This window comes from Sabethes cyaneus, chromosome 3 (assembly GCF_943734655.1).
Source record: "Sabethes cyaneus chromosome 3, idSabCyanKW18_F2, whole genome shotgun sequence".
Taxonomy (NCBI): domain Eukaryota; kingdom Metazoa; phylum Arthropoda; class Insecta; order Diptera; family Culicidae; genus Sabethes; species Sabethes cyaneus.
The window spans coordinates 64279198-64291694 of record NC_071355.1 but is presented as its reverse complement, the minus strand read 5'-3'; the positions used below and the strand labels follow the sequence as shown (position 1 = coordinate 64291694).

At 41.1% G+C, this 12497-nt stretch overlaps 2 protein-coding genes and 1 long non-coding RNA gene across 4 annotated transcripts; 2 read left to right on the top strand and 1 right to left on the bottom strand.

Moving 5' to 3' along the window:
- The first annotated feature begins 4735 nt into the window (after positions 1-4735).
- LOC128744072 (cytochrome c oxidase assembly protein COX15 homolog) lies at positions 4736-6579 on the top strand. Its single transcript, XM_053840836.1, has 4 exons — positions 4736-4994; positions 5046-5181; positions 5313-5445; positions 5506-6579. The coding sequence occupies exons 1-4, from the start codon at positions 4842-4844 to the stop codon at positions 6359-6361; spliced, it is 1278 nt and encodes a 425-aa protein (XP_053696811.1). The 5' UTR covers positions 4736-4841; the 3' UTR covers positions 6362-6579.
- Positions 6580-9248: 2669 nt separating this feature from the next.
- Positions 9249-11291, bottom strand: LOC128744075 (transport and Golgi organization protein 11). Of its 2 annotated transcripts, none has more exons than XM_053840840.1 (3): positions 10695-11291; positions 10180-10534; positions 9249-10076 (listed from the first exon to the last, which is right to left on the bottom strand). In XM_053840840.1, the coding sequence occupies exons 1-3, from the start codon at positions 10945-10947 to the stop codon at positions 9860-9862; spliced, it is 825 nt and encodes a 274-aa protein (XP_053696815.1). In that variant the 5' UTR covers positions 10948-11291; the 3' UTR covers positions 9249-9859. The 2 variants fall into 2 exon arrangements, with proteins under 2 accessions (XP_053696815.1, XP_053696816.1); XM_053840841.1 differs by having other exon boundaries at positions 10180-10522.
- Positions 11292-11777: 486 nt separating this feature from the next.
- LOC128744078 (uncharacterized) lies at positions 11778-12128 on the top strand. Its single transcript, XR_008412354.1, has 3 exons — positions 11778-11806; positions 11875-11960; positions 12017-12128. It is a non-coding gene; the product is annotated as an uncharacterized LOC128744078 (long non-coding RNA).
- The last annotated feature ends 369 nt before the right edge of the window (positions 12129-12497 follow it).

The following is a 12497-nucleotide window of genomic DNA, read 5'->3' as shown; positions in this document are numbered from 1 at the left end:
TAATATTTGAACAGCATTTTTGACATTTCCCTAATACATCGCACGTTTTCTTTCCGTACATTCCTTTAGTTTTACCGTGAACGCGCGGAAAGAAAACGTGCGATGTATTAGGGAAATGTCAAAAATGCTGTTCAAATATTACGAACACGTCCACCATTATGGCTCGTAAAAAGCTGGATACCGATCTTTATTAACGTTTGGCAAAATTTTGCTGACTTTCGCACCTTTTTTTAAGTGTGTAGGTTTATTTATTTTCCTAGATCTACTGACCTCTATTACCTTCCTTCAGTTGGGTCACCCCTGCGAAATGGTACTCTCTACAAAAACATTTTCCGTGAAATGGTACATCTCGCGTAAGGTTTTTCGCGAAATGGTATCCAGCTTTTTACGAGCCATAATGGCGGACGCGTTCGTAATATTTTAACAGCATTTTTGACATTTCCCTAATACATCGCACGTTTTCTTTCCATACATTCCTTTAGTTTTACCGTGAACACGCGGAAAGAAAACGTGCGATGTATTAGGGAAATGTCAAAAATGCTGTTCAAATATTACGAACACGTCCGCCATTATGGCTCGTAAAAAGCTGGATAATGGCTGACGCTATAAATTGTGTTCGTAATATGCGAACAATCTTTTTGACAACTCTGCATACATCAAATCTGTCACTCTTCGCTTGCAACACTACCGTGCTCTTTCTTTCGTTTACGCCAAAGAAGGAGGGCAAAAATGTGCGAAATGTAAACAAAACTATTGCTCTCCTTCTTTTGCGTAAACGATAGAAAGAGCAACACTGCCATACGCGGGGCACGATATTCAACAAATCTAGTCAATTCGTCTGCTTTGCCGATGACATGGATATTATCGGCAGAACATCTGTGGCGGTGGCTGAACAGTACACCAGACTAAAGCGCGAAGCAGAAAAGATTGGGTTAAAGGTAAATACGTCTAAAACAAAGTACATGCTGGCCAGCGGTACCGAGGCCGAACGACACCGCTTGGGCAATAGTATATTGATCGACGGCGATGAGTTTGAGGTAGTCGATGAATTTGTCTACCTTGGATCACTGGTAACGGCGGACAATGATACCAGCCGTGAGATTGGGAGGCGTATTATCAGCGGAAGTCGTGCTTACTATGGGCTCCACAAGCAATTGCGGTCGAGCAGGCTAAGTCCCCGTACAAAGTGCACCCTGTACAAGACGCTTATTAGACCGGTTGTTCTCTACGGGCATGAAACATGGACAATGCTCGAGGAGGACCTGCGAGTGCTCGGAGTTTTCGAACGACGAGTGCTAAGAACGATCTTCGGCGGCGTACAGGAGAACGGAGTATGGAGGCGGAGGATGAACCATGAACTCGCACAGCTCTATGGCGAACCCAGTATCCAGAAGGTGGCTAAAGCTGGACGGATGCGATGGGCAGGGCATGCTGCAAGAATGCCGGACAACTACCCTGCAAAGATGGTGTTCGCCTCAAATCCGGTAGGAACAAGACGACCAGGAGCGCAGCGAGCAAGATGGTTAGACCAGGTGGAGCGAGATCTGGCGGAGAGTACTCGGTGTCCGAGGAATTGGAAAGCGGTAGCCCTCAACCGAGTTACATGGAGAAATTTTGTTCAACAGGCTTTGTCTTAGGACGGCAAGCCACCTAAGTAAGTAACACTGCCATACAGGAGAAGAGTGCCCAGTTTTGATGTATGCAGAGTTGTCAAAAAGATTGTTCGCATATTACGAACGCAATTTATAGCGTCCGACATTATAGCGCGTAAAAAGCTGGATAGTTCGCGTTATGGTCAACCGAGAATTGGTGTTCCGCAAAATGGTATTCAGCGAAATGGTTTGTAATTATGGCGAATCCGCTTTATTTTATCAGGTTAAGCAATGGGGGGAGTTATTTTCTACTTTACTGTGAGGAAAATTTGTATATTGAAACACTCATGAACTCCCCAGAAACTTGTAAAACTCAAGATTGTGACAAAGGTCATTCGAGATTCACGATTTATGTACAACTCAGTTTAATTTGTGGCAATACGAAGTTTGTCGGGTCAGCTTGTTATCAAATAAATCTGGCTTTAGGACTTTCTCATAATGCATGCAAAACAGTTGACCTTTCGAAAACTAAAGCCAGAAATTTTAGTAAAATTTATTGCTGATTTCAAGGAAAATTGTACCATCCAAAGTGCGTTATCGCTCATAAAAGTGCTATTTTAGTTTAAATCGTTTCAGTATCTTCGGCGCACTTTTTCGTTACATTCCAAGCAATAAGTGCGCCGAAGAGACCGAAACGATTTAAGCTAAAACAGCACTTCCCAGGTAACCAATAAGCATTTCCAATGCAATTTAACAGCAAGCCAATAAGCATTTAAGTTGCCTGAAATGCTACTTAAATGCTATTTTGGCAAAATATGCGGCTACTTTACTGCTAGCCCTCTTATAGTGCTGACAATGCTTATTTGCAGCTAGTTACCAGCAAGAAGAATTTAAATAGAATTGTGCATGCCAATTTACAACAGTTATGCAGTCAAAAAGCTGATAAACAACAACCTGCAGTATAAAACGCCAGGGATGCTAATAAACGACTGATTTACTGCTTATTTTAATGCTTATTGGTTACCTGGGTTTTAAAAGCGATTTTGCACTTATTTATTGGACAATTTTTCTTGCAATTAGCAATACATATCTCAAAAACAGATCTTATAAATAACTGCTAAACTAGTACACATAAACGTAAGCCTACGCTGGTGTGAACGTTTTTAACCTACACCCCTAAAAAATAGCACCGATTTCGGCAAAATTTTGCTGAAATGTCAACAACCGAACGTTCGGTAAAAATGTCGATGGTGTATATCGATGTTTACGAATCTTTAGTAACGTTTGGCAACATAAAAAATTTTACCGAACGGTCGGCTGTTGAGATTTTGGCAAAATTTTTCCGAGCTCGGTGCTTTTATTTAAGTACAATTTAAGTATGTATATGTTATGTTCAAGCTGTGCAAATATTTATATTGTACAAGTGTCGACTAACATTTGAAAGGGGCGTATAAGTCAACTGTCAAACAGAACGAGTGAGAGTTCATTTTCCTATGCTGCTCCAGCAAAAAATAACTCTCACTCAAGGGGTCAGACACTCAGCACATTGTACCGCGGCACTTCAGATATATCAAGCGGCACATCTCTAAAGCCTTATAAAAATAATATTTACATAGGGCTCTACACACCTCCCGGTTCAATTTTACATATGAAATGGGAGCACTGCCAGTTGTCAAAATCATCTAGCACGGTTGCCAGATCTATCAGATTATAACGAATTTAACAAATCTTGCAGTTCGGCACTTTCGGTACAGCATCGGCACAGTCCGGCTCGTTTCAAGTCGCCTAACATAAAAACGGCTGTGCCGAGTGACCGACCCCTTGCTCTCACTCGTTCTGTTTGACAGTTGGCTTATCCGCCCCTTTCAAATGTTGGTCGACGAGTGATAGGATGTATCCAGCTTTTTACGAGCCATAATGGCGGACGTGTTCGTAATATTTTAACAGCATTTTTGACATTTCCTCAATACATCGCACGTTTTCTTTCCGCACATTCCTTTAGTTTTACCGTGAACGCGCGGGAAGAAAACGTGCGATGTATTGGGGAAATGTCAAAAATGTTGTTCAAATATTACGAACGCGTCCGCCATTATGGCTCGTAAAAAGCTGGATACAAGACAGATTGAGTTGCTGAAGCACAAGAGGGGTGCGGATCTGAAAAGAGAAGAATGGCCATTGACAACATATTTTTGCGCAAATGTGAATATAAATATTTCAAAAAAATTATATTTCAAAACAAAACGTACACACTTAAACGATTCGGTAAAATTTACCGAAATCTAAACAGCTGAACGTTCGGTAAAATTTTTTATTGCACCAAACATTACTAATGATCTGTAAACGTCGATTGGCACCATCGAAATTTTTACCGAACGTTCAGCTGTTTAGATTTCGGTAAAATTTTACCGAATTCGGTGCTTTTTGTTATTGTGCGCGCATTCCCTTACTGGACACGACGGTTGAAACAGTCGTGTTTCTGAACGGTCGTAAAAAGGGTCGTTTTTAGCTTTTGACAGATAAAATGTCAAATTGTGTCATCATCGCTGTTTCATTATTGGAACCAATCGAGCAAAGTAAATAAACCTAGGAATTACCGTTCTATCAGAAGAAATGGAATGAAATTCAGCATGAAATGAATTTGTATTTTCAACGCCGGTTTGCCGAAATTTCATAGTGAATAAAGCGTAGTTTATCCTTCATTATCCAAACAAGCAATAACAAAGCAATAACGTTCGTATTCGAAAACAATTTGTTTAATGCTTTTGTATGATTAACACGAAGTCACAATTAAGGTTGCGACAGAAACGCAATGAGCCTGTGTTGCCAGTTATGGCGATAAAACATTACGAACTGTGTTGCCAATTTAGTCATTTTTTTACCTTTGGAACGTTTGAAACAGTACCTGAACTCCCCTCGGAATCCATCGGTCAAGTAAATGCACAATAAGTGTGTATGCTCAAAAAATAACTCACTTGACTTGCTTGCATTTGGCTTATTAGCCCTTTTCGAATATTGATCGAGAAATTATCATCGCACGAACATCAATGATGACAGTATTGACAGATAACATAACATGCACAAAAAAAATGAAAATATCACAACAAAGCAAACGCAAAGCAATAAGATTTCGCAATCAGCCGGTCTGTTTTCTACTTTTTCAAGGTTTTACGCATTACGTTTTTATGTAAAACTTTAAATTACTTGGAATCATCTCTGTTTTAAAATTAGCAATATTACCTAGTTCGCGAAATGTTCAGCGTTCTTCGTTTGTCTGCTTGTTTAGTGCGGAGCCCTGGGAGCTTCTCAAGTTCGGTGTTTAAAAACCTAGCTCCTAAACGATCGTTCCTGAGTTTTGCAGGCCACACCGGTAACGGCCGGTCACTACTGCAAAGAGTTGAAAAGGTAAGCTAGAAATAATTAAGATTTCGTTGTATAAATTATCTTTGTTTATAGATTAAACCTACACGCATTTTACAAACCTCACTAACGCGGTACTGTACAAAGCCGGAAGTAACCGAAAAGGGCCGCAAAGCGGTTGGCTATTGGCTGCTGGGATGTAGCGGAATGGTCTTCGTTGCTGTCGTGTTAGGTGGGACTATTTGCTACGGTTTTCTAGTTTACTGTGTTTGTATTGTTATCACGGAAATTATCTATAGAACAGCCAAATAAATATATCGTAGAATACATTGCAACTCGTTCTTCTATCGTCTTCGATTGAAGGTGGAGTGACACGTTTAACAGAGTCGGGACTTTCAATGGTAACGTGGAAGCTGCTAGGGGAAAAGATGCCCAGAACGCAGGACGAGTGGGAGCGAGAGTTTGAACGGTACAAGCAGTTTCCAGAGTTTAAGATGTAGGTTTAAATTTAAAACTATGCATGCAACTTAACACATTAATTTTCTTTTATTTTTAGCAAAAACAAAGACATGACGCTTAGTGAATTTAAAATGATATGGCACATGGAATTCGGTCATCGAATGTGGGGTAGACTAATTGGTGCAGTTTATGCGATACCTGCCGTATACTTTTGGTCCCGAGGGTATTTGAATCGTGGTATGAAAATCAGAACAGTTGCATTTGGGGTTCTAATTGCTGCTCAGGGTTTGATGGGCTGGTACATGGTTAAATCTGGCCTAGAGGATCGATTCCATGAGGAAAGCGACGTGCCGCGTGTTTCCCAGTATCGCTTGGCTACTCACTTAGGATTTGCATTTGTACTGTATACACTGTTTTTGTGGTCAGCACTGGACAAACTTCTGCCAGCCCAGAGATTACTGGGTAACATTCCGGCAGCATCCTTGCGGTTTAAGGGATTCGCTCATGCCACTAAAGCAGCAGTATTTTTCACCGCTCTTTCCGGTGCATTTGTAGCTGGGCTGGACGCTGGATTGATCTACAATTCGTTCCCGAAAATGGCTGACCGATGGATCCCAACTGATATTCTTGCTCTTTCTCCGACTCTGCGAAATTTTACCGAGAATCCCACGACGGTTCAGTTTGAACATCGAATCCTCGGCACGGCCACACTGACACTCATCACGGGAATGTTTATGCTTTCGAGACGTCGCGTATTGCCGCCGAGGGCATACACGGCAGCAACGGCCGTAGCTGTGATGGGATGGACGCAAGTGTTGCTGGGTATTACGACCCTGCTTACGTATGTTCCGGTGCCGCTGGCAGCTAGCCATCAGTCCGGTTCATTGATTCTGCTTTCGTTGGCCATTTGGCTGACACATGAACTAAAGCTAGTCAAACGTTTGCCCAAGTAGTGTTCCACAAAATGTTTAAGTGTACTTACACAGATGAATGTGTAGATGAAAAGAAAATAGATAACCTCACGCGTGCTGGTTAAAAATAAATGTATTAAAGAGTCAAACGATCTCTTCGCCATTGCAGCAAACAAATCACGTATTCATCGCAGATGGTTTTGCATTTTCAGATCAGGGTTAACTAAGGACACACACATTAAATATAAATAAGAGGACTATAATACAAAGAATTATCAATAAATATTCATTGTTGATTATTTTCGAATTCCACATTCTCTCGTTGATAGAAATAGGAAGTCGTCTTTTAGCAACGGTAGAACAAGTGACGAGACTATTGACAAATTGACATGAATTTATGGATTAACACTCTCTTACACACCTCATCAACCATGAATGTCCTTAACTCCTAGTAGTCGTCTTTTGATCCTTTGTTCCTTTGATGTATCGAAAATACGACTGGCAGCTGTCTAGTGAGCTTCTCCTTCTGAACTCCTAGTTTCATTTTGATCTTGTAGACAGATGACAATGCTGCTTTTTTCCGGCTCGCATACATTGTCCTCCAGATGTTCTTCATGCTCAGTCACATTATCTTCGAATTTAATACGCATACGCCAAAAAACCCTTAGGTCGGTGATCTATTGATTAGATATGTCTCCGTTACAACTGCTTCAGTCCAAAAAGTTTTATACAGACATGTTTAGCTACACGCTATACCGTTCTGATCAGTGTTGTATAACACGCTGGTTTTATGATGATTGCCACATTTTTGAAGGTATTCCTTCATCTGTTGTTTGACGTATTGCCTTTGTCCGTCCTCAATCGCTTCACAAGGCCATCCGTCTGTCTCTCAACGTAAGCTTGGATAACTTTGAAGCAATCCAGCACTTCTTGTTTTTATTCACAAAAAATACACGAAGCATCTCGTACTGCAATCATCGATGAGCGCAAGGTTAGTCACCTTGGATAAGCGTAAGAAAATACTACGTCAACGAAGTCGTTCTCGTCTGGCCACACTAATTGGAATGGATCAAGTCAAGCGATTCGTTCGCTCGTACATCCTTGTATCGAAATGGTTGACTTTCTGAGGCAGCTTGTGCAGACCTTGTTGCCTTCCAATCGTAATCACGTCGCCAGCCGGATTGATAGCTTCGCACTACTCCCTCATGAAGACAACTCAATTACTAAATCCGTTACTCTTCACCACTGACAACAGATTCATAGTCATCTCCGGAATACAAAGCACCCCCGCAAACTTCTATTTTCAAGTCACCCTTAGCCACTACGGACATGTTTTTGGCAACCATCACGCTTTCGGTCACGTTTCGTGGGTTCTCCAGTACTTTAAGATCTTGAAGGTTGGATTTTCGGCTTTGGATCTTCGTCCCATATGTGTACGAAGATCCAAAGCCAAAAATCCAACCTTCCTTGATCAATCTTTTTCCGTCCAACACTGTAAACGCCAAATGCTTATTCGACTTTTTTACCTGTCTGTTGCAGTTCTTTTGAAACCTCCGGTTCCTTCTTAAGTAGTATTTTATTCACCTTGGACTTATCCGCCTACACGTATATTACCTTTTTATTCTGACCACAGAACGCCCTTCCAACATCACAAGCAGCGCTTCAACAGTATCAGTCGTCGGCTTGATCCCGGATGCTTCAAGGCCCATGATCATGGGATCGTACGTTTTCGGTAGTCCCATAAGTAGGTACTGGACATTCGACGGGCATTAATTTTAAACTCGATTGCGGCCAACTTGTGCCGAGTTGTCATCAGAAGACTAAAGTAGGTTTCGACTGATTCACACACAACCAGCCTGGCTGTCCTGGATAGTTCCTCCGAAAACCTTGCCCGTTTAGATAGTTCCTCTCTTCATGAATATGGTGCTCATTGACAGCGAAGGCCGACGAGCTGTAGCTTTCTCGTTCAAGTAATCGCTTTGCCAATGGTAACGTACCGCCTTCACTTACTGGTGATACCTTCGTGGAAACATTTCTCCCGATGTTTGACCTGATTCTACTTGACTTGATCCGCCTTGAACTTTTTCCGTTTGATCGTTTCCGATGGTTCCAGATGCTTCCACTCGCACTTTAGGATTTGAATTCGATCGAATTCCGTTTCTAGGAGAAGGCTGTATCGATTTTCGAAAAAACAATTCCGAAATTTTGCTTGGCTATGGGATTTGCTGATTGCCCATAAGCTAATAGGAAGACGTCTAATAGCAACGGTAGAACAAATGATAAATTTATTGTCTGAATTCATGGATCGCAAAAATTTCTAAACCTGCTGGAGTGCCAAGTTACCATACTGTCGGGATTCCAGCTGCTCGCGCAGCTTTAATTTTGTTGACTGGGTCTGGGTCCACTCAGAATGTTCCATATAATCGTATTTCTTTGATCGTTCGTAGTAATTAGATTAGTTTAGATAGGTTGCTTTATCACATTAGCGAGTCGCGTGATGTAACTACAATCTTGGCTTTAGTAACGAGATAACATAATTCAGCCGCTCGTTCCAAGTTATGTCATGGAATCAGATGCTCAAGGCTGGAAAGTCATTCCTCGTGACAACATCCAGTTAACTTCCCTTTCATTATATGGCCTAGGTTTCCACTGGGGTAGGTTTCCCGATCTCGACTAAGGTTGCTCGTATTCCGGTAGATACCACAAGGATGTAGACATGGGAGTTGATAGATAAGTGGCTGACGACCACTGCAGTTCACTGTGTAGTTGGAGAGGCACAGCCATTTGAGCGTTAACGGGTATGGCCACAAACAAGAATAATGATGATTGTTCCCATATTATCTAGTGGTTAGGATTTTCAACAAAACCATGCTCGGTATCTAGTGTGGTTCATTGGTTTTTTTTTTTTCAAATGTTTTTGAAAGCCATTGCAGCAGAATTATTTGCAGTCCTACATTATTTCTTTGTCAATAAAAAATATTAATAGGTAATTAACATTATGAATGTAATGGATAAACTGTATTCTTTGATTTTTTTTATTACATACTTTAAACATGGCGGGAATTTAGTCGCTTTCTGTTCAATTTCAAAATACATTCTCAAGAGGACTAATAATCGGTTAGTATAATTTATATCATATTTTACTCTTCACTTGAATAGGCTTCAGTCTAAGGGGCAAATCTAGTAAACCAATAATACAAAGTTGTATGTTGTGAAAATTAACTTGTGGTTTTAGATACTGTTTCTGACTACAGTTACAAGGATACAATACTAAATTACTTCAAAAATAAGGAAAGTTAAAACACAAGAAAGGCTATAAAACCTAGAAGTAATTTCAATCATAAAAAAGTAAAGCAAAGAAACAATTGAAAACTATCCTCAAATTGGAGCCAATTTGGTTCCCGTGGTGCTTCACGATAGAAATCCGCTAGCATGAGTTGCACTGTGTACTGTCTGTGTGTGTTTGGTTGACTTTCTGAATTGCAGTAACTTCTACTTATTGCAATCTATCGTTAAGATTTGCGTAAATTCGAGCGTCGCTTATTTCCGACTAAGCCACATAAATGTTTTTAGCAACAAATAAGCCAAACCGACGCAGTAGATGATCTTTTCCCGCTGCTGGCGTTGCATATTATCCAACTCGATTGCCAGCAATCGTCTATTCATCTTCGCTACCTGTCGACGAAGATGGGTCATCTCCTCCGGAGGAGTTAGATTTTCTACGCTTCCACCAAAGGTGGGCGTTTCGTCGCGAAAGCTGTAACAAGATAGGAAATTGTTTTAGTGGAAAAAATATCAATGCTAATAATTCAGTCTTCTTTCGGTCTGCCTATATTTCTTATATAATAGTGGCTACGTACCTCCTGCTAACGACTAGCTCGGCATTGTGTTTCGAAAAGGCGGCCCTCTTCTGTGAATTCCCTGCTCCACTGACCACCATTCGGCCGTCGGCCCGAGACATGCGTTGCCTGGTGCCAGCGGCACCGCCAGCACCGGTGCTGTTGTTCATATCCTCGGCCGAATCCAACGAACGTGCTTCGTACTCATCGATCGCTTCGCGTTCCTCCGGTTCATCCGAAGCCGACGGGAAATGGTGCTCTGCCAGCGAAATGACACGCGGCGGCGTCGAAACGCGCACGAAGCCCGGATCTTTCGGAAGGATCGAGTTCTCCAGCATTATCTCACGGGGAGCCGATTTTGTGCCTGATGTAAGAACTGGCTCGATTAGAGGCAGTTGTTTGTCATCCGAGTTAGTGGGACGATTACACGCAAGGGAATGTTAAAGCACCAATGGACATGGGGGAACATGATCAGTAGCGAAAATTGACACGACAAATGTTACGAATTGTTACAAAAGTATCAACACAAAACTTACCCAAATGCTGATCCTGGCCGAGAACCACAATACGATCCGGAACATTCATCTCGATCTTGTCGTGATAGTTCCAGGAATTGATCGCTCCGTTTCCGTTAGAAAGCAGCTCATTGTCATCGAAATAGTCGCCCGTAGCACGAATACGTTTCGGGACTCGCATCTGCTCATTGATGTCATGTGTATATGCTGCATTTTGGAACAGGGAATCGTCTTCGTAATTGGAATAGCCTCCAGGACTAATCGAACGAGCCATTGTTGTTTTGCCTTTTGTTCACTGAAGGAATCTACGATTTGAGTTCAACCCGTCTCGTAAGCCACGAGCTACTGCTTTTCTAGCACAGTCACCGAGAGTCACAGAGGCGAAAAAATAAGACTTCCGCTCGTCGAACTTTTTTTTTTCGCTATTTTACTTCGGATTAAATAAGTTTTGTCCTTTCTTTTCTTTCCTCTGCGACTAAATTTTTGTCGTTTTTGAACATCAGGGATGCCAGGAATTTTTGTCCTGTTTAAGACAGAATTTCAACCGCAAATATCTTTTCATATCACGAAAGGACTCCAGTGATGAGAATTTTCCATCTAAAATTTCGCAGCTTGCGAACGGAAATAGAGCATATAGAGAAGTCTTTGCATATGTATTTACGATATGTACTCAATTTTTAAAATGTATTCAACTATTTCAAGAGCAACATTTCAAATAGGCCGAAGTCCAAATTGACAGTTTCGAGAAAACTGATGATGAAATGTATGCATCTTTTTTTAATTCCTTATTTAATACAGATTGTTATATTTTAAAACAATTGTCGTATATCGCTGTAAAACAATAACAGTTTATTATGTAATGTAACAACGAGAAACCAAAACGTTGTTTTGTTGCGAAATTTGCAAAAATATGCATTAGGCCATTTTCAAAACATTTTCCGCGAACGGCCCTTTTCATAAGGCCGATTTGACTATCGATTGCTGTTGGGGCTTTTGACATGAGGCTTTTGTTTTCTGTCATTGGTGATATGACTTCGCTGTTGAGGCCGTTTTCATTCAATGTTTTGCATTCGGCCCATTTTTTGTTTTGATTATAAATCTCGAGAAACAGTGGCAAATACCTAAAAGATAAGGTTAGTATGTTAAAATATGGAAATTTACGTTAAATAAATATTTATAGAAGAAATATGTCTTGTTAAAGGGTTGAACGAGGTTGTGCAACGGATTACGAGTGCCTTGTGAATTTTCTATATATCGTATAGAAGTCGTTACAAATAACTACATAGCGTAAGCTTCCGTTCTGTTCTTTTGGCTGTAAAGACTCACAATATCCGTTCTTTTAGCTTATATGAGGACGTTCAGCGAGTGTTCCTGCCGATACTGTGGTTCGAACAGCACGTTACGATGCAACCGGAATTTGTCGGTGAAATTGCCACAAGCTCTCAGTATTCCAAGAACCGCTCGGATTTGCGGTATTGTTGTGCTCGCTTTGGGCACGATTATGCTTGCGTGGTATCCGATAGAAGAAATATTTATTTTGAACCGACCGCGGAACGCCGTAAACGATACCGCAGGTACGGAAAAAGTTTTACTCCAACATTTGTTAAAAGTTTTTGTTCAGGAACATCAATCAGCGTTGTTCCCTAGTTGTACCGTTGTATCAATAAATCTGCCATGACCATTCCCGTTATCGAAGATCTGTGTTAACTGGGTCAAAAGAATTGAAAGCATTGAAACATGTCGAACTACAACAGGTACTAAATGTTCTCCAGGTACCGATTGACGCCTGAAGAAAATGAAATGAATGGTTGACGAAAATAGTCG

Coding starts and splice junctions, on each gene's coding strand:
- LOC128744075 (XM_053840840.1), bottom strand. CDS start 10,947: ATGGCTCGTTCGATTAGTCCTGGAGGCTATTCCAATTACGAAGACGAT. Junction 10,535..10,694: donor CGGCCAGGATCAGCATTTGG/GTAAGTTTTGTG, acceptor TAATCGAGCCAG/TTCTTACATCAGGCACAAAA. Junction 10,077..10,179: donor GAGCTAGTCGTTAGCAGGAG/GTACGTAGCCAC, acceptor ATCTTGTTACAG/CTTTCGCGACGAAACGCCCA.
- LOC128744072 (XM_053840836.1), top strand. CDS start 4,842: ATGTTCAGCGTTCTTCGTTTGTCTGCTTGTTTAGTGCGGAGCCCTGGG. Junction 5,182..5,312: donor CTTCGTTGCTGTCGTGTTAG/GTGGGACTATTT, acceptor CTTCGATTGAAG/GTGGAGTGACACGTTTAACA. Junction 5,446..5,505: donor CAGTTTCCAGAGTTTAAGAT/GTAGGTTTAAAT, acceptor TTTTATTTTTAG/CAAAAACAAAGACATGACGC.